General features: G+C 47.5%; 1 protein-coding gene across 2 annotated transcripts in view; it reads left to right on the forward strand.

Annotated features, from left to right (window-relative positions):
* The window catches only part of NSDHL (NAD(P) dependent 3-beta-hydroxysteroid dehydrogenase NSDHL), a 29,290-nt gene extending 4,286 nt beyond the window's left edge, over positions 1-25,004 (forward strand). Inside the window, exons 3-8 of one of the 2 annotated variants that reach the window (XM_073360526.2) lie at positions 1,759-1,920; positions 2,781-2,927; positions 5,622-5,750; positions 20,962-21,104; positions 23,230-23,332; positions 24,428-25,004. In XM_073360526.2, coding sequence (XP_073216627.1) covers positions 1,759-1,920; positions 2,781-2,927; positions 5,622-5,750; positions 20,962-21,104; positions 23,230-23,332; positions 24,428-24,760 — 1,017 coding nt within the window. In that variant the 3' untranslated portion in view covers positions 24,761-25,004. The remainder of the gene's footprint in view (positions 1-1,758; positions 1,921-2,780; positions 2,928-5,621; positions 5,751-20,961; positions 21,105-23,229; positions 23,333-24,427) is intronic. The other variant, XM_073360527.2, reaches the window with a different exon arrangement.
* Positions 25,005-25,244: the final 240 nt, after the last annotated feature.

A 25,244-nucleotide genomic window follows, 5' to 3' on the forward strand; every position in this document is an offset into this window, starting at 1 on the left:
TTTTTAAGCTTTCTTGTGATAAGGACAAGTGAAACTGAGAGATAAGAAAATAAGCGTGAATGAAATAAAATGTTGAGCATGCTTCACAGTGGCAGTTGTAATGCTGTGTTTTACTGGGCTATGGGCAAGATTAGTACACACGCAAGTTGGGACTTTCTAATCTATGCTATGGCATCAGATGGCTCCCTCACTCCTCATAATTATGACATCTCTGCTTGCTGCAGTGCTTTACACAACCCGTTCAGAGACCCTTCAGAATAAGCACTGAACTTTGATATAACTGAACAAGTCCAGTAGACTTTTCTCATCTCCGTTCTGGAAAACTGGTACTCTGCAATGGGATCCATCGAAAGACACAGCACTTAGAACCCATTGAAGAGTCACTTGCCTTGGGCAGTTTCAATGGGATAATTTTCCCCTTAAACTCTGTAGAAGATTTGCTGAGGCGAGTTTTTGTGTAGTAACAATAGGAGCAAATCTATTTGCAAGCAGGACAGAGGGTTCGCTGTACGAAGCTCTTCTGCAAAACCTCAGTTGCTCGCTCTGTGCTGGTGTTGAGCCCATAGGTCACTGGTCTTATTTCAGGCAGGTGAGTACCCAGACCAGAGTGCCTGATACTGACTCTGACCAATATCTCCATAGAAAAAAAGGCTAAGGATTAATTAAAAGGATAAGCTGTATCTGCTTGGCTGCCTTCCTGGTTTTGGAGCCATTAGTCCTGCTCCAGGCTTTGTGAGAGAGCTAGTTTCACCTGCTCCTCTCCATCACTGAGGATGAAACTCTATTGGAATAAACTGTAGCAAGCTAAGTTTGTAGGAGGGTTAGAGCTATATATGAAGGAAACATCTGGAGACGAGGAGCTACTGACAGCCAGAGTGGCCTTTGTTCTCATTGATTTTAAGAGACACTTGGGGCAAATAGATCTACAACTGCACCTATCATCCATGCTTTGGTTTGTAGAGACATACATATATTTCATACTGTGCAGGCAGTGTATAGAAGTAGAGAAGAATTTTGCAATCTGAGTGCTCTAGAGATTGAGATTTTGTAAATGAGTGAGCAAGTGGAATATATAAAGAGTGGGGCTCATTGGCAGAATGGACGAGGGGGTAGACAGCTGGCATGTTGCAAAGCCCAAGAATCCCAGCTCCAGTTTACAGGAAGCTGAACGGACTTTTCTAATATTGGGAAACTAATGTATTTGGTTTATATCTGAGCCAAATTAGTGGCATTACATGGGTTGTGAATCAGTACATAAAGTCAAATAGGATTGTGTAGAACTTAGTTCATCATATTTTTAGGGGTGGCTAAGCTCTTGTTTCCCGTGTCTGTCTCTTGAGCAGTTTCAGCCTGCTTGATACAAGAACTGGGAAATTAAACAAAATAAATGAGTCTAATGAATTTTTGCACTATAATCAACCTCCTAGGAAGGTAAATATAGTCAGGATAAACCTAATCAATGAGAGAGAATGAGACAGAATCTTCTTACAAAGGACATAAGCTGTGCATGTCTACTACACTCTATCCACTGAAGTGGATCTTGGTGAGTCGCTTAATACCTGGATTCAGATTCCTCTGATCAGCCTAATTTACTGACTTGTCTAACTGCAGCAGTGGAAAATTTGAATTCTGGACTTCAGCCAAGTGAATGAGATCATCACTCCTATAATCCTATAAAGTTCAAGCCTGGGTTTAATGAAAGACTTCACAAGTGTGTCTGCTTGTTATGATACTTCTCTCCCCTTCTTGCCTCTGCAGGCCAGTAAGAAATGCACCGTGATAGGTGGCTCAGGATTCTTAGGCCAACACATGGTGGAGAGGCTGCTGGAGAAAGGCTATACAGTCAATGTGTTTGATATTCAAAAGGGGTTTGAGAATGATAAGGTGCAGTTTTTCCTGGGAGATCTCTGCAGTAAAAAGGTATAGTATGAACAGAGCTGACAAATATAACACTGTGTTAGGTAACAAAAGTGAAATATATAAACTGAGCTTAGGATCTTGTAGAGGCACGTTCCCCAAGGTAATTGACTCAGTTTTTGTGTGAGACATGTAATGTGTTCCTTGAAAGGTGGGAAGGTCAACACTACAGCAGTATTTCGTGGAATGGTTGCAGTAAGACCTTGTGAAAGGGTGGTCAACTGTATCCCCTCTCTGCTAGTGCTGTCCTTCACTTCTCTTTCACCAGTGGCTCAAAATGGTCCCTAAAGGAACACTCTTCTTGAACTCTTTGGAACAGTCCTTGGGTGTTTTAGCTTGTATCTGTACAAGGACAGGGCTTATACCTGCCTTCCAATGTGGAGACATGCATCACAATGTGTCTTGGAAATAACTTGCTGCATGTGTCTTTGAGAGGACTTCTCCACAGGCATGATGTACTCCTGAGAGATGCACCATAAAGCTGGGCAGTAATGTTGGGATATGGGGGTTAAATCCTTGGAACTATGCTGAGTTTTTAACTCCTATCTGAGGCATCCTTGGCCTTCTGCCTGCACCTGACTAGCTGGGCATGGCTAGTCTCCAAGCCTTGGGAAGCTTCTGGATTTTTTCCTGGGGGGTGAGGGGGAAGGGAAACAAATAGAGCTTCCTGCCTAGCAGAAAGAGGTCTGGAGATACAAGAGCTGGTCCTGTATCTCGACTCTTCAGCTTCATGAAGATGATGTGGCTGTTATGTTTCACAAAACAAAATGTGGGTATTTGTGTGTTCATATAACCTACACAGTTTTCAAATGGAAAGCACTCCTGGTGTTTTCACTGGTGCCTTGCCTCATCTGTCCCCCTAGGACCTGTTTCCAGCTCTACAAGGTGTGACAGTGGCTTTTCACTGTGCTTCACCAGCACCTTCCAGTGACAACAGGGATCTGTTTTACAAAGTGAATTTTATGGGGACCAAAACAGTCATTGAAGCCTGCAAAGAAGCTGGGGTTCAGGTAAGAATAGAACAGCATATGGGAGGGGCATGAGATGCTGAAGTCCTGATATAAGGCTATAGAGTAATAGCAGCGTTAAAAGAAATGTGAACTTAATGACTCCAGTAGTAACTGTAAGACAACTGCACCATTTTCCCCTTGGTCTTTCCAACATCACATGAGCTTTTTATTTCAATTTCTGCCTATTGAAATCCTCGAGCACTGGATGAATGAGAGACTTTATTTTTTGGTGGAAGGAAGGTTGCTTGTGAAATACAGCCACTGTACAGTTTCTGGGCGGAAATACAGAATTACTAAAACAATACACAGAATTAAATGATGCATGTCAAGTATGGACTCCTGCCCCACAATTGCTTTCTTTCTGTAATAGGCTGCTGGGAGGAAAATAGGCCATGCGTTGTTTACCTTCAGGCTTCAGATTGGGATTCGTCAGAACAGGGAGTACATTTCAGTCTAGAACTTGTTAGGCAAAAAGTAATGTCTCTTTTAAATTGTAAAAAATTAAAAAGTCACATTTCAGAGGGTAATTTGATGATATTTCTGATCATCTGTATATCTTTGACTTCCCATTTCAAATCTGCTGGGCTATATCATATTCCAACAAATGCAGCATAAAAATCTTTTTAAAGATACTTTAACGACTAGCAAATACCAATGTGTGCTTTTTTAAGAGGTATTAAGAGTTGAAATGTACCAGGAAAACAGGCTAAGTGGGCATTCAAGTTCTCCTTGGAAACTATTTTTCTCTCTTGATTGACAGCACTGGAAATTTTCTGAAGTGTCCACTTCACCTGTTTCTGAAGCATTTTGTTACTTCAGTAGGATTATAAAATCCTTAGAGTAGGGTATATTATGAGAAGTTTATGTTGTCAGGCAGTTTGCAGTGGCTCACGACCATGAGTTTCTACCTCAGGGCAGACTGTCAGAACCAGGGGAGATACCGCAAACTGGTGGTCTATTCTATAATTAGATTTCACCAAGCCAGTAACAAATGTGAACTCCTGAATCAATGTAACAGTTTTAGCATAGAGTCAGGCAGTCCTCTAACTCTCCAGTCTATCTTGCCACCCAGACAAACTGGACTTAGTGATAAATGGTTATGTATACCAAAAATCATACCATATTCACATTGCTTCCAATCCCAAGAGACCAGTTACTTACCCCAAATCAATTGGTACCCTAGATTTTACACCAAAGACAATGCTTGTAGCTAATCTTGTAATAAGTTATCTAAAGGTTTATTAACTGGGGGGGGGGGGGGGGGGGAGTTAGTTACAGCTTAAAGCAAGCAAATGTATACACACAAATGACTTACCATCTAAATTCTAAGAGCGACAGAGTTGTAGTGTCTTTCAGAGCAGACCAGGAGGCAGTCTCTAGGAATCTCTAGCTTCATTTTGGTAGCTCTGGCCCTGTGAGAGTTCAAACTGCAAAAAGAGAAAATCTTCCTGTGACTTTGTTTGTTTTATTAGAATTTCCCAGGTGCAATAGGGCCATTAACCAGTCCGTAGTATTGTGATGTTCCTTGATGGCCCATCTGTTTTTGATAGTCCTTTGGGATGACTGGGATGCTTGGGTTCACAAGTTCAGAGTAAATATTTTCAAAGTTATAAAACAAAACTCATGCATTTTCTTAGTATGGAATACCAACATTACAAGTGAGATTAATGCATGCAAAATTTTACAAGCATTTCTTAGAGGCTAAACATTAAATACATTCTTATAAGATAATACCTATTTCGAGCAAAACTAACAAACAGGTGAACTGGTCTGGTCTCCAGCTATGAGTTTGTCAGTTCTTAGCTAATGCCTGCAGCATGGGCAAGAGCTGGCATCTGGTCTGCCAGCATCACATATGTATAATGAGACGTTTATGTATATTTTGTTTGCTTTTTCTCTGTGTATTTAAAAATTAATAAACAGTTCATAGAAATAAATACATTCCTTGGAATAGGGACTTCCTCTGATTTTTTCAGTAATGTGCTATCTAATGGAGCTCAATTAAGAAAATGGAGTTTTTATAACCTGTAATTTTCAGATCACTTTCAATTAAAGCATCTCTAAAAGAAACTGCTGCATTCTCTGTAGAACTAGCCAAGAAGAAGCTAATCTTGTTCCTTCACATTGACTTTCCCTTCCATGCAGCCTTTGTAAACAATATATCTTTTGGCTTATCCTCTAATACAGTGGTTCCCAAACTTTAACAGCCCGCAAACCCCTTTCACTAAATCGTGAAATCTCATGAAGCCCCTCCTAAAAATGAATATTTCCAGGGATTTAAGTTTAAATTTCCTCCACACTCTGTGGGTCTCCTGCTGCTGGACCCTATTGACCACCCTGGTCAACTGAGCTCAGGCTGCAGGTCCTGCTGACCTCTAGGGCTTGGGCTGCCAGCCCCAACTGCCCAGCCCCTTCTCCCTGGGGCTCGGGCTGCCAACCCCGCTTGGAGTGCTGGGTTTCAGGCTGCTGGCTCCCCTGCTCATGGGGCAGGGCTCAGGCTGTCAGCCCCAACTGCCCTGTCCCACTCTTGGGCTGTCTGCCCTGCAACCAGGTCCCACCTGGTGCCTCCAATGCCTGGGGTCCTCTGGTTGCCATTAGTGAAATTTTTCTGGCGAACCTTCTGTAACGTTCTGCGAACCCCAGTTTGGGAACCACTGCTCTAATGCATTACTTTTCTTCCATAACCATTGTCAGAAACTGGTGTTAACCAGCAGTGCCAGCGTAGTCTTTGAGGGCACAGACATCAAGAATGGAACAGAAGACCTCCCTTATGCAAAGAAGCCCATTGACTACTACACAGAGACCAAGATCCTACAGGAGAAGGTATACAGCACCGTGCTGCTAATGCTATCACTCTCTGGGCTTAAACCAGCATTTCTTCTTTGAGTGATGGTCCCTATGTGGATTCCAAATGTGGGTGCTCATGCACGCCATATGCTGGAGCCGAAACTGTTCATAGTAGTGTCAGTTGACCTGCATGACCCATGCTGAGGCTTTAAGAGGTTGCGTGGGTCAACGCCGCTCCAGTTCCCTCTTACCGCCGCATCGCCAGAGTTGGAATCTCTGTTCCTCGGTGCTCTTAGAATCATAGAATATCAGGGTTGGAAGGGACCCCAGAAGGTCATCTAGTCCAACCCCCTGCTCAAAGCAGGACCAATTCCCAGTTAAATCATCCCAGCCAGGGCTTTGTCAAGCCTGACCTTAAAAACCTCTAAGGAAGGAGATTCTACCACCTCCCTAGGTAACGCATTCCAGTGTTTCACCACCCTCTTAGTGAAAAAGTTTTTCCTAATATCCAATCTAAACCTCCCCCACTGCAACTTGAGACCATTACTCCTCGTTCTGTCATCTGCTACCATTGAGAACAGTCTAGAGCCATCCTCTTTGGAACCCCCTTTCAGGTAGTTGAAAGCAGCTATCAAATCCCCCCTCATTCTTCTCTTCTGCAGGCTAAACAATCCCAGCTCCCTCAGCCTCTCCTCATAACTCATGTGTTCCAGTCCCCTAATCATTTTTGTTGCCCTTCGCTGGACTCTCTCCAATTTATCCACATCCTTCTTGAAGTGTGGGGCCCAAAACTGGACACAGTACTCCAGATGAGGCCTCACCAATGTCGAATAGAGGGGAACGATCACGTCCCTCGATCTGCTCGCTATGCCCCTACTTATACATCCCAAAATGCCATTGGCCTTCTTGGCAACAAGGGCACACTGCTGACTCATATCCAGCTTCTCGTCCACTGTCACCCCTAGGTCCTTTTCCGCAGAACTGCTGCCTAGCCATTCGGTCCCTAGTCTGTAGCTGTGCATTGGGTTCTTCCGTCCTAAGTGCAGGACCTTGCACTTATCCTTATTGAACCTCATCAGATTCCTTCTTAGCTTAATAAGAGACAGCTTCTGTCCATTGTACATAGTTTTTTCTCCTTAGTTAGTTTTTCGTAGTGTACTTATTTGTTTATCATTAGTTGGTTAGCTTTTTCCCCTAGACGTCTCCCCTCTGGGGACTTTTTGCCTGGCAAGCTGGGTTCAAATACTGTGCTTCATGCCTGCAATCCTTTTCTGTGAGTGACGAGCACCAACATTGCCTTGGCGAGGCTCATATTGCTGCCCACAGCTCTATTTGTCGATCATTTCTGTCGCGCATCTGCAAGGCCATAGAACGTCACCACCACAAAAACCTCATGGAATAGGCAATGCAACACAACCGTGTGTGCTTCCGGGATCCACAGATCTGCTGGAACGGGGTTCAACACTGGCAGTGAACACCTCTCCAGAGCCATCCCGCCCAGCACCAGCTGCATAAAAAGCACACTCATGGGCATAAAGGTAGCTCCCTGATGGCGACTGCCTCCAAGCACAGTGTTGTCTCCCTGAGCCGTGCCAGGTCGGGTGAGAAGTTGCTCGCCAACTCAGACACTCCAGTTCCAAAGAGTCCCACTCTGAGCACGAGTCTAAGCCCTGCCGCCGGCCATGGTGTCTGGCCCACCACTGTCGCCTCAGGCTCTGTTCAGTCTGCTGGGTCTATCCAGATATACCTACCCAGTACCATGCATGCCAGGACACTTGTCTCCCATTACCCCAAACTTATGCTGCTGTACGTGGTCTCCCTGCTCTGTCCTGGGACCTCTGTCACTATCTGCCTACCATTCCCCCTGCTCCTTCTCCAACCTTCTGTTCCGCTCTTCTACACTGGGCCCCTCTGCAGAGGAGCCTCTGTTGCTCCTGGTCTGTCCTCTCACACCAACGGTGCCAGCAGTTCTGACGGCTCTGCCCCTACCAGACCTGTCTTCTGAATCTAAGTGGTCTTCCAAACTGAACACTGCATTCTCGACTGCACGGTCCTACAGCCCGGACCTTCGGTGCCATCCATACCCTCCCGCATACACCCCACTGGCCGATCCATAGTACCATTATGCCCGAGCATTACCGCCGCCTGGCGACTCATATGCTGGGCCATGTGAAAGCCCTACCATGACTGTGGCATGCCACCTCACTTGTGACACTGTCCATCCCCAATGCACGTGGCCCCTTCCTCCATCTTTGAGGACCCACAGGCTGTCCGTGTTCCGGCGGCACTGGTGTTACTGACTGTGACCTCATCAACCGCAGTCCATACGGGCGCTTCCTAGTCTCCAGATGATGCCATCATCCCTCCTACACTCTCACCTCCTGCAGACCTAGTGTCGTACTGGGACTTATTTTGGTGTCCAGGACCTGCAGGATCAATTCTTGGATATCCTACGATCCCCTGGACCCTTGCATATTTCCCTCCCGATTCACAACGCACTCTTACAACTGTTTAGCACATCCTGGCCTCCTGTGCCCCAACACCGAAGCGGGTGGAATGCTGCTATTGCATTCCCTCTAAGGGCATGGACTTTCCTTTCACTCACCCACTCCCTAACTTGCCAGTGGTCCAACCTGCGACTGAGCGTGCCCGGCATCAACACCTGCGGTCCACATCCCTGATTGGGCTGCCAAGAAGCTGTACCTCATGGGCTGCAAGGTCTACTCCTCTGCTGGTCTTCAATTCTGCATCATCAGCTACCAGGCCATCTTGGCCAAGTATGACTTCCTGTCACAGTCCACGCTTACAGACTTCCAGGCCTTCCTTCCCCCAGAGAAGCAACAAAGACTTCTGATGCCAACTGGATGAAGGCAAGTTGGTGGCCAAGGTTGCTGTCCAGGCTGTGGTTGATGCTGCCAATACTGCCACCAAAGCCACCGTCCTGCTCGCTAGCATCCAGGGTCATCCCTCCCTGGGATTCCTGGCTTCACTCCAGTGGCTTCCTGAAAGAGGTCCAAACCATCCTTGAGGACCTCCCCTTTGACAACCATAAGTTGTTCAGCTACAAAGTGGATGAGTCCCTACACTTCTGTGCCACTCTCCAGTCCCTGGACCTTTATCCCCCCACCGCTGCCCATTATCAACAACGTTCCTCCTTCCATCCCTGCCCTCAGACCATGTACCAGCCTTACCACCAGCCCTATTCTCAGCTCCCACAGGATTCTTCTCTGTGCCACCTGTGCACCCAGCGACCTTGCTAGCCTGCCACTGCTTCATCTGTCTCCAGCATTCCTCAAAGCAGCCTTTTTGACTCCTTCCCTGAGATCCATGAACCTTCCCACCACCTTCCTGCCACTACAAAGGTGATTTTTGGGGGGTCAAGATTACCAGCGACTGCTGGGTGCTGGACATTGTTCATTGGGGGTACCTGATTGAGTTTCTCTGCTTCCTGCCCATCCCGGGAGCACCCTGCCACATTGTTGCACTCTCCCCTTCTCCAGAAGGAAGCATATGCCCTCCTTCTCACCTCCTACAGAAGGAAGCATAAGTCCTCCAACTCAAGCACTGTCGGGGCTTCTATTCCCCTTATTTCTTCTTTTCGAAGAAGGGCGGTGACTTTGGCCCTATTTTGGACCTCAGCCTTCTGAACAGATTTATCTGCAACTTCCGTTTCCTCATGACTCACCCTCCCTCTCATTATATCCTCCTCTTCTCCCCCCCCCCCCCCCAGTGGAGCTTGGTTCACAGTATGAAGGCATCCTTTTATTTATATTTCCATATCGACGTCCACCCTGCTCATCGTAAGTTCCTCCGCTTCACAGTCAAACGTTCTCATGATCAGTTCCGGGCCCTACCCTTTGGGATTGCTAATGCCCCCCACGTCTTCACAAAGATCTTTGCCCTCATGTCAGCTCATATTCACTGCCTGGGCCATTCTGTGTTCCCATGCCTAAACAATTGGCTCTTCATGGCATCATCCCAAGCCCATCTCACCACTATTCAAACCTTGCATGCCCTCCTCAGCGCTCTAGGGGTTTGCATCAATGAGGAAAAGTCTATCTTCACCCCTTCCTGTTCCCTCACCTTTATAGGTGCTCATCTGGACGCTGTTGCGGCCTGCACGTACCTTCCCTCAGAATGCTTCACCACTCTCACCACCCTCCTGCCGCCACCAGTGTACCCACATCTGTCTTGCCTCTCCCTTCTGGGTCATATGGCGGCCTGCACCTCCATTACCCCATACACCAGTCTCCATTTGTGCTGCCTCCAACTGTGGCTCCGGTTCTTCTACAACCTGCACTTGGACCACCTCAACAAATGGGTCTTCATTCCCCCACCAGTTCTTGCCTCTCTCACCTGGTGGCGCAATCCAGCTACAGTTTTGGCTGGTGTTCCATTTGCACCTCCCAAACCACACCTTAATCTCACGACAGATGCTTTGCTTGTCGGCTGGGGTGCTCATCTAGACGACCAAGTGGCTCAGGGTCTCTGGTCACCCAGGGAGGCGCGGATGCATCTCAGCATCCTAGAACTGCAAGCCATTTGCCTTGCCTGCTGGCCTTCCTACCTCTCTTTGGATCCTGCTATGTACATCTGCTGTTGGACAACATGGCTGCTGTGGTTTATGTCAACAAGCAGGGTGGAGCCCGATTTCCCCCTCTCTCTACCAAGGCCATCCTCCTGTAGAACTGGTGCCTCCAGCACGACGACATGTTGCAGGCAGTACATCTTCCCGGCACCAGCAACTCCATGGTAGACCTGCCCAGCTTCTCCTTCCGTGCCAATCACAAGTGGGAACTTTACAACTCTGCTCTCTGGTCCCTTTTCTGCCTGTGGGGCATGCTGATTTGGGACCTTTTTGCCATGCCAGAAAACCACAAACTTCCCCTCTTTTTTGCTCCAGAGGCACTCTTGGCCCAGGCTCCTAGGGCAAGGCCCTCCTCGTTCCCTAGACCCACAGCCTATGCTATGCGTTCCTGCCTATTTCCCTACTTCCCCAAGTCCTCTGCAAAGTACAGCGAAATTGTGCAACTCTTCTCTTCAGAGTTCCCTCCTCACCCCGCCGGTATTGGTACATGGCTCTCCTATCTGTTCACCCTCAGATACGTTTTCCAGACATCCCGAATCTCCTCACACAACATGGCTGACTGTACCTTCCCAACCTGGGTCCTTTCCACTTCATGGCCTGGTATTTGATGAGGCTTATGCGTAGACAACACATGTTCCTCTCCTGTTCGTGGCATCCTTTCCCAGAGTCGCCACCCATCTACTAGGGCATGTTACCAACCTAGCCAAAAGGTGCCGTTTTTTGTTGCCTGGGCACAGCACCGTTGGCTCCCCTTGGACTATTTCCGTTCCTGCCATTCTGGACTATCTCCTCCACCTCCATCAGTCGGGCCTTGCCCACTCTTCTGTCTGTATCCACCTGGAGGTGCTCAGTGCTTCGATTTCTCCATCTTCACCCACCCGACTCCTCCTCCTCTTTTGGAGCTTTCTCAACTCCTTCCCCACCATATGAAAGCCTACTCCTACCTGGACCTTAACCTCATCCTCTGAGCCCTCACCAAACCACCATTCGAGCCACTTGCAACATGCTCCCTCGCCTACCTCTCCATGAAGGTGATCTTCTTAGTGGCCATCACCTCTCTAAGGCGAGTTAGTGAACCTAGCAGCCATGATGGTGGGACCCCCTTTTACTGTTTTGCACAAGGATAAGGTCTCCCTTTTGTCTCCATCCCAAATTCCTCCCCAAAGTTGCTTCCCCATTTCACCTCAACCAGTCTGTGCACCTCCCCACCTTCTACCCTAAACTGCAGGCCTCTCCCCAGGAATGGGTTTTTCACACCCTGGATGTTTGCCACGAATTGGCTTTTACCTCCAGCATATCCAGTGTTTTTTTGGGCCTCCCCACTGGCTTTTTATCACTATTGTGGAATGTTGCTGCAGCCATGCCCTTTCGTTGCAATGCCTCTTAAAATGTATTTCTTGTTACTTCATGGACTGCTATACGCTCTCCCATATTTCTCTTCCGTCCCTCCCCCTGGGAGTCATGGCCCACTTCACTGTTACATCCACCTTCCTGGTGGATGTCCCATGGCATGATATCTGTTGGGCTGCCACCTGGGCCTTGGTCTACACCTTTTCTGCTCATTATGCCATCGCCTCTGCCACGTCAACGGATGCTGCGGTGGGCCATGCTGTTCTTCATACTATCTCTTCTTCCAAGTCCTCGCAGCCACCTCCTACCTGTGCAGTACTCACTACTCTCCCATGTTTGGAATCCATATAGGGGTCACCACTCGAAGAGGAGGAGGTTACTTAGTGTAACTGAAGGGTCTTCAGGATGGTCCCTATCTGGATTCTAATCCTGCTGTCTTTCCCCTCTACTCTGGGCATCTTTGTTGCCAGGTAAGAAGAGGGAACTGGAGTGGTGTCCACCTGCACAGCTTCTTAAAGCCTCGGATGCAGTGGTCAACGGACGCTACTATGAACAGTTCCAGCTCCAGAACGTAGTACGCATGCACACCCACATTTAGAATCCAGATACAGACCACACACTGTGAAGAACCTCCAATTACAGTAAGTAACCTCCTCTTCCCAAAGTGGGACATGCCTAGTGCAGTGGGTGCAGACAACTAGCCACAGGGTGGACAGACCTCTTAGTTGTTTTTTAGAGTCTCAGCTTTCATTTAAAAAACAAGAGGTCTCTAGCTCTTATGGTTGCAAAGAAAACCTTCATAACATGACCAAGTATAACCGATGCAGCAAAGTTTGCCCAAGTTCTCAGAGCCTGAAAGGATAGCTCTAAACTATATGTGCCATTCATTTCACCAGGGTTGCTGTTCTTCTTCAGGTGCTTGTTCATGTTAATTCCTTTCTAGGTGTGTGTGTATGCGCACGCATGCCCACGTGCACAGTTATCAGACACTTTTGCCTTAGTGGTATCCGGAGGGCTGGCTGTGGCGTCCCCTTGAGTGCCGTGCTCATGCATCAGTATATCAGGCGCCGCTGGTCTTACCCACTCTGTTCCTTCTTACCGACCCTGGTGATTAGTAGGAGCACCTCTTTCCCTTGCTTTGCAAGTGGTCAGCGTTTTTTTTCCCCCCTACTTGATCTTTAGTGAATCGAGCTCAGTTTGCTTGTTTTGTTTGCTTAGTAAACTGCTTTGTTCTGGTTGCTGTCCCTTTAACCACTTAAAATCTGCCTCTTAGAGTTAATAAACTTGTTTTGTTTATTATTAAACCCAGTTTGTGCAATTTTTAACTGGGGGGGGCAAGAAGGTGTGCATAACTCTCTTCACATTGGGGAAGAGGGTGAATTTTTATGAGTTTGTGCTGTGCAGATCTTTCTACACAGTGCAAGACAGTATTATTTTGGGTTTATTCCCCAAAAGGGGTGTGCACATGACTTCAGAGCTGACTTCAGTCTTCAGCTGGGTGTGGCCCTACCTGTGTTGGAGAACCTTTGCTGGAGAGCCTAATTCAGCAAAACGGAGAGGGAATCTAGGCTGGTGGAGCAGGATGAGGGGCTCAGTGAAACCACAGTACATCAGGTGGCACTCCTGCCGGGGGTCTAACCTGTCACATGCAGCACCCAGTGCTTTGGCATGTAGTGCACCTCCAGCACCAGGCTCTTCCCGGCAGTGGTCCCCTTCACCAGTGCCCACGAAGAATGCCAAGAAGAGGGACCTGGCACTGAGCAAACTGGATAAAGGGGCTTTGGGCAAAGGACACTGCTTGGCTGGCCCACCCACACTGGAGCTGCAAGGGGGCTCTGCCCCGTGGAGTACCATCCCCCTATTGGACCCGCCACCAACTCTAGGGAGTGGTAGGGGAGCCAGGCTGATGGCTCAGTCAACGCCCTCTCGGCTCCCAGTGCCTGGAGAGCAACGAGCTCTCCCACTGCAATCAGCGCTGCTTGCAATGATGGACCAAGCTAAGGCTCCCCACAGAGGCAAGCCTGCCATGAGGGCCTCCCAGAAAGTAAGTGAGCATCCCCGGTCTCCGGAGCCAAGGCAGAGCCAGCCATGTGCCCCACCATTGGTCTCCATGTCAGCCCAGGTCACCAGTTTGTCACTACAGGTTGCCAGCACCGCTTTACTGGTCTCTGTCCTTGCTCAAAGACTCGTCTAGAGAGAGACACTGGTCGCCTTACAGTTGGCACCAGTCATCTTCGCGATGATGGTCACCATCACCGAGGCCTCAGGGATGCTCCCCAACTCAGCATCTCTCCTCCTACTCGGTATTGGTTGGACCATTCCAGGCACCGGTCACTCGCAGCAGTGATTAACCGCCAGACCCGGGCCTTGATGACCCTGCCCTGATCTCCGGAGGAAGAGGACTTCTCCAGCACAGAGGAAGTTCAGCCCCTCCCCCAGGCAGCAGCGCAACTGGACTATAGAAGGTGCATCCGCTGTGGCAGTGCTGACGTGGCAGCAGGGTCAGTGGCTGACACAATGGTCCTATTGGAAAGCCTGGGGTGTACCTGTTATGCTGATGCCCCAATCCCACTACTCCTTGGTTGCCACATCGGCCAAACCTCAGTCGGCACCGATGGCACTGGGCTCGGTGCAGGATGTGCCGATGGGCGCTGCCGTGGAGGAGTAGGTGCCCATCCTGAGGCCTCCTTCCCCTTCCTGGGAAGATGCCCTGGGCTGTCCCCCGATAGTCCAGTCCACCTCACCGGAGGAGAAGGAGGATGTGGCTGGGCCCTCCTGGCCTAGCCCACCAGATGACTTCAGAGATTATCAAGTGCTGCTCTGCTGGGGGCCACCAACTTGGGCCTCAAGGCGGAGGAGATGGTGGAGCAATCAGACACTTTATTCAGTGTGCTCTCCGTGTTCACCCCTGATCATGTCTCACTCCCGGTCCTGAATATTGCCAAGACCAGCTGGCAAACCCCATCCTCCATCCCACCCACTTCCAAGAGGACAGAAAAGAAGTATTTTGTCCCCGCAAAGGGATTTGAATACCTATACATCCACCCACCCCCGGAGTTGTTGGTTGTGTCGGCAGCCAACAAATGGGCCGGCCAGTTCCATCCCAAAAAATGAGGCCAAGAGACTGGACCTTTTTGGACTCTGGTGGAGGAAGGTACCGCAGCGGCACAGTGCTCCCTCCAGATGGCTTGGGATGCAGCCAATTCGGCTGCCAGGGTGGTCGCCTCAGCGGTGGTCATGAGGCACAGTTCCTGACTCCAGACTGCTGGCCTATCCTAGGAGATGCATGCCTCTGTTCAGGACCTCCCGTTTGATGGAGTTGGGCTCTTCAACCAAATGAACGCAAGGATGCATGGCCTAAAGGATGGTCAGGCCACCCTCCACTCACTGGGGATGCATGGTAGCCATTCCATCCACCCGCACCGCGAAGGTAGTGGTAGCCTCGGCAGGGACCTGCAAGGAGAGGGGACTCTGGTTTTAGTCACCACCACCCCTCATCCTCCAACTCACTGGCACAGCCTGGCCTGGCAAAACACCATGGGGGCCAGAAGTGCTCGATTTGAGGGCGCGCTTGAGAGCGACGCACCAGTCACCTCCCTGGATCTGCCCCACCTTTTCCTCGACCGTCTCTTCTGTTTGGCCTGGTTGAGGGTTACCTTGGACCATTGGGTGTTGGACATCATGTCATCAGGCTACACCATCCAGTTTTCGGCCACCCCTCCCTCCCATCCCTCTTCAGGGACCCGTCTCACGAGCAGCTCCTTGTTCAGGAAATAAACCACCTTCCGCAACTGGAAGCGGTGGAGGAAGTCCCTGAGGAAATGGGGGGGAAGGATTCTACTCCCACTATTTCATTAACCTAAAGGCAACAGGTAGCCTACGTCCCATTCTGGACCTGCAATGGCTCAATAAATACCTCAAGAAGTCGAAGTTTTGCATGGTATCCATCATTTCCTCCCTAGCTCTGGGAGACTGGTATACCGCTTGACTTGAGAGGTGCTTATTTCCATATCTCTGTCTTCCCAGGACACAGGTGGTTCCTTTGTTTCATGGTGGGCCAGTGCCATTTCCAGTTTACAGCAGTCCTCTTTGGCCTATGTCAGGGTTCCCTCACCACTCTGAACTCTAAGTACAGACGTGGGGACCTGCATGAAAGACCCCCTAAGCTTATTTCTACCAGCTTAGGTTAAAAACATCCCCAAGGCATAAATCTCTATTTGTCCTTGGACTGAGGTATGCTGTCACCACCAAGTGATTTAACAAAGAACCAGGGAAAAGGACCACTTGGAGTCCTCTTCTCCCAGCAATCCACCCAAGCCTTTACACCCCCTTTCCTGGGGAGGCTTGAGAATAATATCCTAACCAATTGGTTACAAAATGATCAAAGACCCAAACCCCTGGGTCTTGGAAGAATGGAAAAATCAATCAGGTTCTTAAAAAGATTTTATTTAAAAAAAAAAAAAGAGGTAAAAATCATCTCTGTAAAAATCAGGATGGAAAATACCTCACAGGGTATTCAGATTCAAAATACAGAGGGTTCCCCTCTGGGCAAAACCTTAAAGTTGCAGAAAACAGGAATAAACCTCCCTCTTAGCACAGGGAAAATTCACAAGCAAAACAAAAGATAAACTAATCCACCTTGCCTGGCTTACCTATACTGGTTGCAATACTAGAGACTTGGATTAGGATGGGTTGGAGAAGATGGATTTCTGTCTGGCCCCTCTCAGTCCCAGGAGAGAACAGCCACAGAAACAAAGACACCCCCCCCCCCCCCGATTTGAAAGTATCTTTTGTCCCCATTGCTTCCTTTGGTCAGGTGCCAACCAGGTTATTTGAGCTTCTTAACCCCGTACAGGTAAGGAGGAATTTTTAGGTTACCCTTATGGTTATGACAGCCTATCCTCGGCTCTGCAGGTCTTTACAAAATGAATGGCCCCAGTAGATCCCAGGGGATCTATTCTTATCTTGACGATTGGCTCATCAAGGGCAGATCATGTACAGAGCAGCCTCAATCTGGTACGAGCCACATACAGCAACTTGGGCCTGTTAGTGAACGAAAAGAAGTCAACCCTTGTACCAGTGCAATGGATAGAGTTCATCGGGGCGGTTCTCGATTCCACGCAGGCAAGGGCATTCCTCTTGGAGTCCTGCTTCTGAGACATGTCGGATGTAATCTCTTGTGTGAGGGATCATCTGCTCACCACCGCCCGCACCTGCCTAAGGTTGTTAGGTCATACCGCGGCCTGCACCAACATGGTCTACCATGCCTGGCTCCTTCTCTGCCTGCTGCAGGCATGGTTGGCGTCGGTCTACATCCCCAACAGGCACAACCTGGACCCGGTAGTCGAGGTGCCAGACCACATTCGGGCATCCCTGGCATGGTGACTGGATCCTGCATCAGTCTTGCAGGGAGGTCCCTTCACAGCTCCGGCCCCGTCGTTGACTCTGGTGTCCGATGCCTCAGACATAAGCTGGGGAGCCCACCTGGGAGGGTTCAGTACACAAGGCCGCTGGTCGGGGGTCAACTGCACCCTCCACATAAATGTCAGGGAGCCTCAGGGTGGTTCGCCTGATCTTCCAGGCTTTTCGGTCCCAGCTGCAAGGCAAGGTGGTTCAAGTCCTGATGGACAACATTGCCACAATGTTTTATATCAACAAACAAGGTGGAGCCAGGTCATAAGCCCTTTGCCGGAAAGCCAGCTAGCTCTGGGACTTCTGTGTGCAGCATGTCATTTATCTTGTGGCAGCGCACCTTCACGGGACCAGGAACATTTTGGCGGATCACCTCAGCAGAACCTTCTCATTTTACCACGAGTGGTCTCTCCATCCTGATGTGGTCTACCAAATCTCCCGGAAGTGGGGGTCTCCCCAGGTGGACCTGTTTGCGACTTGCCAGAACAGGAAGTGCCAGCTGTTCTGCTTGTTCTGGGGAATAGACAGGGACTTCCTATCGGACGCCTTTTCACTCCTGTGCTCTGGGGTTCTGATGTACGCTTTCTTGCCAGTGTCGTTGCTCCACAAGGTCCTCATGAAGGTCAAGCAGGACAAGGCCAAGGTCATCCTGATCGCCCTGGCTTGGCCTCACCAGCACTGTTTCAGGATGCTTGTGGACCTGTCAGTGTCGGACCTGGCCAGATCTCCTGTCGAGGAATCACGGTTGTCTCCTGCACCCAAACCTGGCAGCGCTGCACCTCACAGCTTGGTTGCTCCATGGTTGACTACTGAGAAGCAGGAGTGCTTGGTTAGAGTCCAGCAGGTCCTACTGGGAAGCAGAAAGCCTTCCACTAGAGCTACCTATCTGGCTAAATGGAAAAGCTTCATGTGCTGGACTTTTGGCCCGAGGGGTTGGGCCTGAGCAGGTCTCGCTGCAGCTGATCCTGAACTACCTTATGCATCTTCAGCTCCAAGCCTTGTCCCTTTTATCAATTAAGGTCCACTTGGCTGCTATATCAGCCTTTCACTCTCCGTTCCAGGGCAGATCAGTCTTTGCCCATGGCATGACGGTCTGGTTCTTAAAAGGTCTGGAGCGGCTCTATTCTCAAGTCTGGGATCCTGTCCCTCCATGGTACCTTAATCTGGAACTCAAGCAGCTCACGAAAGCACCCTTCGAGCCCTTGGTGTCCTGTTCTCTTCTGCTCTCCTGGAAGGTGTCATTTCTGGTGGCGATAACTTCTTCCCAAAGGGTTTCCGAGATTAGGGCATTCACATTGGAAGCACTGTATACTGTGTTCTTCAAGGATAAGGTCCAGCAGGTGCCACACCCGGCTTTCCTGCCCATGGTGGTTTCGCAATTTCATGCCAGCCAGGACGTATTCTTGCCAGTCTTCTTTCCAAAGCCTTATAAGTCTGAGGAGGAGTGTAGCTTACACTCCCTGGATGTCAGGAGAGTGCTAGCCTCCTACATCAAAAGGACCACACTATTTCACAAGTTGACTCAGTTGTTCATCGCGGTGGCAGATAGGATGAAAGGCCATTGTGTGTCTGCCCAGAGGATTTTATTTTGGATCACTGCCTGCATCCGTTTCTGCTATGATTGGCTGAAGGTGCCTCTGCCAGCAATTGTCACCCCCCACTCAACTAGAGCTCAGGCCTTGTCGGCTGCCTTCCTAGCCCAAGAGCCCTTCAAGATATCTGCGGGGCTGCTATCTGGTGGTCCATTCACACATTCATATCTCACTACGTGCTTACCCAACAAGCTTGAGACAATGCTTGCTTTGGTAGAGCAGTGCTGCAAGCTGCACGACTGAACTCCAAGCCCTCCTCCGTTAATACTGCTTGTGAGTCACCTAGAACGGAATCGACATGAGCAAGCACTTGAAGGAAAAATGGTTACCCACCTTTTCATAACAGTTGTTCTTTGAGATGTGTTGCTCATGTACATTCCATTACCCAACCTCCTGCCCCTCTGTTGAAGTTGCTGGCAAGAAGGAACTGAGAAGGGTGTAGGGCCGGCGGTGCCTGATATACCGGTGCATGAGCATGGCACTCAAGGGGGTGCCACAGCTGGCCTTCCAGATAACGATAAGGCAAAAGTCTCCAACTGTGCATGTGGGTGCACACACTCCTGGAATGGAATGGATCTTGAAGAACAACAGTTACGAAAAGGTGGGTAACTGTTTTTTTATTTAGTCTCCTTGCTGACAATTTCAGCAAAGAGGTTAATGAGCCATAAAGAATGCATGAATATCTGTCATGTAGAGACGATGGAGACTTTCAAAAATACAAATAGCGGTTTGCATGCACCTTTGAAAGTCTCCCCTGGTGCCTTTAAAATAGCATTGTGGCACACTGATGGGGCAGTGGAAAAGATGCTTTCACAGCAGATGCTCATGCTGTTCCTGTTCTTTGGATAAATATAGAGCTTTGTCTTCACAGCTGTCAAACCTGCCCTTATACCAGCAGTACCTTCGCTTAATAGAAAAGAGCAAAGTAAACCTGTGGCATAAGTTAGGCTATTGAAGTAGGGTATACGTTTGAGACATGTTTATTTGTGCAGAAGGTGTGCCAGAGGATTAGTGTGGAAAGAGCAGGAAGGTGAGACTGAGACCGGTAAAGTTAAAGGGACACAATCAACTTAATCACATGTTGTACAAACACATTTTGTTGCCTCTGGTGCAGAGAACATCTTCCATTATGAAAGTAAAAACTTGTCTGTCTTTGTGCACTTTGCATTTTCTCCCACTTGGGACATTGAAAATCTCTGAAGTCTGTTTCACATTCAAATTCTTAGTGCTGCAGGAGTTGGGTGTTAAACATGGCAGGGGACTGTTTTCAAATGAAACAAAACCAAATTCTTGTAATTGGAATTAAAAAAAATGTATGGAAATAGTCTAAAGTTTCATAAAGTTTTCAGCAGAATTTATATTTGAATCCCAATTTGAGTTGACCCTTAAGCAAAAGTATTAGGCTTAACAGCCTTTTTGCATTCCTTGAAAAAACCTTTAATTTTTTTTTTAAAAAAGCCATGTACTTGCTATTCAAAAATCGCATCAGCGCATCTATTCATTTGCAAACTCAGCTGCCTTGCAGATTGATGAACTAATGGAGTAGGAGGCTTATGAATACACGATTAGACAAATCCAGCCCAATACGCCCATAATTATGCCTTTGTTTTTGGCAAAGCAGTGGAACTATCCATATTTATTTGCACATACAACTCAGTACTTCATATCAAATAACACTGGGTTTCTTTTGGGAAAGACACTAGCTGCTGGAATGTGGTAGAACATGTTGTTTGGAAACTCCTAATGGAACTAAAACTAAACTAAGTCTGCATGTTATCAGTTGGTGATTCCAGTGGAGTGAGATGATGCTTTCTCAAAAAGTGGATTAAGGGAGCTAATGATGGAAATTTTTCATTTATTGATGAGCTAAAGGATTTTGGGGTGGAGAAATAATTCTTTCTACTTCTCCTATTCCCCACTACCTCAGCAAGGGGTGGATGGAGTGATGCAGTTCCAAAAGTTCCAGGGTTCCACTGTTCACCTATAGATATGATTTCTTTGGTCCTCCTTCAGGTCTCTCTTTTGTTGGCTGATCTGTGAAGTTGTGTCTGACAATGAAACTGGATGCGGCCTTGTCTGCTGCCTTCTTGGCAGGAAGAGGAGTGGAAAAAAAGGAGGCGATCCAGAGGGAAAAGGTGTTCCACAAAGGCATAGATGGGCATTAGCTCATACATTGATGCTCGAGAAAGGTTCCCCCCCAAAATGCAGAGGAAGCAGTTCTATGGGATGATGATGCAAGGGATGCATTTCTAAGCCATCTGTTGGTCTCGCCAGTCTTTCTTGACTAACTTTTTGTCTCCCACAGGAAGTGCTAAATGCTAATGACCCAGATGATGATTTCTTCACGACTGCCATTCGCCCTCATGGGATATTTGGTCCCAGGGACCTCCAGCTGGTTCCCATCCTCATTCAGGCAGCTAAGAGTGGCAAAATGAAGTTCATGATTGGGTGAGAGAGACTTATATCTTTGTCTCATGGGAAATTTGATACCAAAGTGACATACCCCATTTGGAAGAGAATATTATTAGATCTGTAGTGTCAAAGATGTGGATGGTGCTTCTCCAGTGTTAAATCAAAGGCCCTGCCTGGACATGCCCAAGAACTAGGCAGAATGTGTGATTTAACAGTCCATCAACTTCTGCACAGAACCTACTCAGGAATCATAACATTTTTTCCCAGGAAATGATGGGTTCCCCAGCTATACCACCACTGCTTTGACCCAGGATTCATTTTGAAGAAGCCTTCTTTTTGTGGGATACTGGCACTGAGATGAGTTTGTCTCCTGTTTGAAGAGACATCAGTTGAGCTATCCATTAACCATCTAGAACAAATGTATATAATTATAATATAACTATGTACAAATATTGCTTAATGCACTACTGGATGGTGCTCAGACTCAACAGTAACGAGAGTGGCATATGAGCCTTTATCAGATAGACCATCTTTAGGAGTTTCTTGTTCTATGCCAGTTTATAGTGAAGATTCGTGATCATTATGGCTAAATTATGGTTGTGACATTACAGGTCAAAACAAAGATTGACCTATAAATCAGAGAGAAGTTACATTTAAATGCCACAGCCCTAGTAGTTTGGACAGTAGTTCAAAGCTGACCAGTCACACATTCATCATGGTCAAGTTATGTTCATATGTAATATGCAACAAGACCTGACAGGACATGGATTGTGTTACGTTAACTCATCTAGTGTTATACAATTGTTGCATTCGACTGTCTTATTGTGATCTCAAAACTTAAATTGCATTTTGATATTCATATTGATAACTATAATAAAGTTCAAAAACTTTGCTTCCTCATTGCAAGTGGCACAACTCATAGTGTGGAATTTAAAATTTAGAGCAAGAAATAGTACTGACTGTGATTAAGACTTTTTTTAGACTCGTGTATTGTGATTTAAAAAATAAATTTCCCATCCAGTTTATAATAGATTTAATTGCATACTGGGAGGGGTAGGTGTGTGTGTGAGAGACCTATTTAGAGAGAGGTGTCTTGTGTGGCTTGTGTTAGCTTGCACTTGTGCCATCAATTAAATTTACCTTCTCAAGCTGCTTTATGAATCATGAATCCAAATAAATTTAAGCTTCCCCTTCTTATGTTACTGAAACATTTTTTATAGTCTCCATTTTCCTCCCTAAGAAAGGTGTTGGCTCTGCAGAACTAGAAACACTTATGTATTCCCTTCCAGTGAAGACTCTTTTCTTTTCTATCTTTGTATGACCCATTAAAGCCACAATGACTGAAAATTACAAATCATCAGGAAGTTGTTTCACAACAATTAGCTTTCAGGGACAGGGGCTGGGAGAGTGCATCTGACAATCCAGTTGTTGATTTAATTAGGCTCTTAAAGAGAAATGAACACAGTGGGTTAAATTCAACTCTGATGTAAGCAGGTGGAGATCCCCCTCATTTTGGCCAGGGCTAAATTTGGATGAAATGTAATTTTAATGAGTCAGGCAAATCTATAAATGAGCAGAAAGCTTGTCCTTAAATAACCCTTTGTGTGCTAGATACAATAGTCATATCTGTTCTGCTTCTGTGGATTGTTTCATTGATGTTCTGTGGGTCCCAAAACTTTCAGATTTCAATTAGATGTGACTGCAGGTTTTAAAGCCTTACCTGGGACATTGGACAGGAGCTGGGATGGTGCCAGGCTTGCTCCTGAGTAGTGATTTAGGCTTTGTCTACACTAGCACTTTTATTGATTGGGGTGTGGGAAAAAAACACGCTCTCCCATCAACATAGCTACCACCGCTCATTGGGATGGTTTAATTATGCTGGTGGGAGAGCTGTCTCCCATTGGCATACAGCAGCTACACAGGCGACCTTACAGTGGCGCAGCTGCAGCGGTACAGCTATGCCACTGTAAGGTCCGTAGTGTAGACAAAGCCTTAGAGGCTTCTCGTTCAGAAAGGGGTTGGCCTGAAGCAGGACCTTTTTCTGACATCTGGGGAAGAGGTAGCTGGGAGCTCAGCTATGTTGGTAGCTTTGCCTTTTGCCACTTGCTGATTTTCAGCTGCTTTGTACATTGAGATAAGCTGTTTCCTTTTGTGTGTGCAGGGATGGGAAGAACCTAGTAGACTTTACCTTTGTGGAAAATGTGGTCCATGGGCACATACTAGCTGCAGAGCATCTTCATAAAGACTCTCCCCTGTGTGGGAAGGTAAGGTAGTCTCCCCATTGCATATGGATAGCAAAACTGGGTGTGATCAGAGGTTCCATTTCTTTGTGTCTTAGCTCTTCTTTCCTCTCAGTGACTTGGATGAATTTTTATTACACAGGAAAGTGACTGCACTAACTAGAATAAAACACACTATGAAAAAGTGCTGTGTAAACTTTCCCCAGACTCCATCTCCTCACCCGCACATGCACTGCTCTGCCACACCCCAAGGTCGGGACTTAAATGGGGTTGGAGTGTGGTACCCTATCTATGCTCTGCCCACACTCCTGAAATAGCTGCATGTTTCTGCTAATAGGATTGGCAATAAAATAGTTAATACTGACATGGAAGTATTGGTCTCAATGGGATGTTAACTTTGAAGACCAATGGAGGTGGTTCACACCTTGTAGCTATTTTTCTTTTTTGTCTGCAGATTCATTCAGATGGCTTTGCATCTGGTAAAAGCTTCTCGCAACCATAAGGGCTAAAGATAGATAGACTTTAAAGTTACTGCTCAATCAAAGCTCTAAGCACTTAAAAAGTATAACATAGCAGTTATAAAACACCTACTCCAGCAGAAATTCTCAAGGTTATCTTTGGGTAAAGAATTACAGTGCAACAATCACTAATAGTCTGAGGTCTTGTCTACACTTAAAATGCTACAGTGGCACAGCTGCAGCACTTCAGTATAGACACTGTGTACACTAATGGGAAGGTTGGTCCCATCGGCATAGGTAATCCACCTCCCCGAGAAGCGACAGCGAGGTCAACAGAAGAATTCTTCTGTCAACCTAGAGCCGTCTACATGGGGACTAGGTAGGCTTAACTATGCCATTCGGGGGTGTGAATTTTCACTTCTGATTTGTTGGGAGCAGTGGGCTCTCTTAACAAGGGAGGGAGTTGTAGTTCCATAAATGGCCATTTCTTGATATTAAATATAGTTAATTTTTCTTTAAGTCTGATACTAAGAGTCATCAGAGCAAAGCTGCGGGTGTTAATCTATTCAACAATAAAATGAAATTAAAACTAGGGCTTTATAAAAATGTGTCCAAATTGTCACATTTAACCACAAGGCTTTTTTTGTGTTCTTTTTTTCAGGCATTTCACATCACAAACGATGAGCCAGTCCCTTTCTGGTCATTCATGTCCCGTATCTTGACTGGCTTGAACTACAGTGCACCCAAATACCAAATCCCCTATTGGGTGGCATATTACTTAGCTCTCTTACTGTCTCTGGTGTTGCTGTTGCTGAGTCCACTCATCACGATCAAACCTACCTTCACCCCCATGCGGGTAGCATTAGCTGGGACATTCCATTACTACAGCTGCAAGAGGGCCAAAAGGTACATGGGCTACAAGCCGGTGGTGAGCCTGGATGAAGCAGTGGAGAGGACTATCCAGAGCTATTCCCACCTACGCCGGGCCAAGTAAGGAGACCCAGAGGAACCCCTCTAGCTAACACAAGGGCATTGAAGAGACCCTAATTCTCTGGACAAATGAACCTTTCTTCAAGCCTCTCCTAGGGATAATGCGTTTCTCTGGATTGAAGGACTTCATCCTGTAGTTGTACTAACAGCCTGTACCTCCCTGTGACTGCTTTGTGTGACAACCTGTTCTAAAATAGCTATTGGCTGCTACTCTGTTTGAATAAACACCCGAATGTTTCCTCCTAAAATAGTGAGCTAGTACATCCACATCCCATCCCCTGCTCTGTCCGCCCATGTCTTCTTCTATTTCACTGCTTTGGTGACTATGCCAGCCTTTCCTAATGACTGTGGATTGAGTAACAGAATAGGCACAGGAGGAAGGGGGCGAGCAAGCTGCTGGACCACCTCTGGTTGTGGAGGACCCCTTGGTACCAGCTTCCTCCTACTTGTCACCAGATGAGGCTATAGTGGGGCCCCCTCCACTGGTT

Source organism: Lepidochelys kempii, chromosome 9 (assembly GCF_965140285.1).
Source record: "Lepidochelys kempii isolate rLepKem1 chromosome 9, rLepKem1.hap1, whole genome shotgun sequence".
In the NCBI taxonomy this organism is placed as follows: domain Eukaryota; kingdom Metazoa; phylum Chordata; order Testudines; family Cheloniidae; genus Lepidochelys; species Lepidochelys kempii.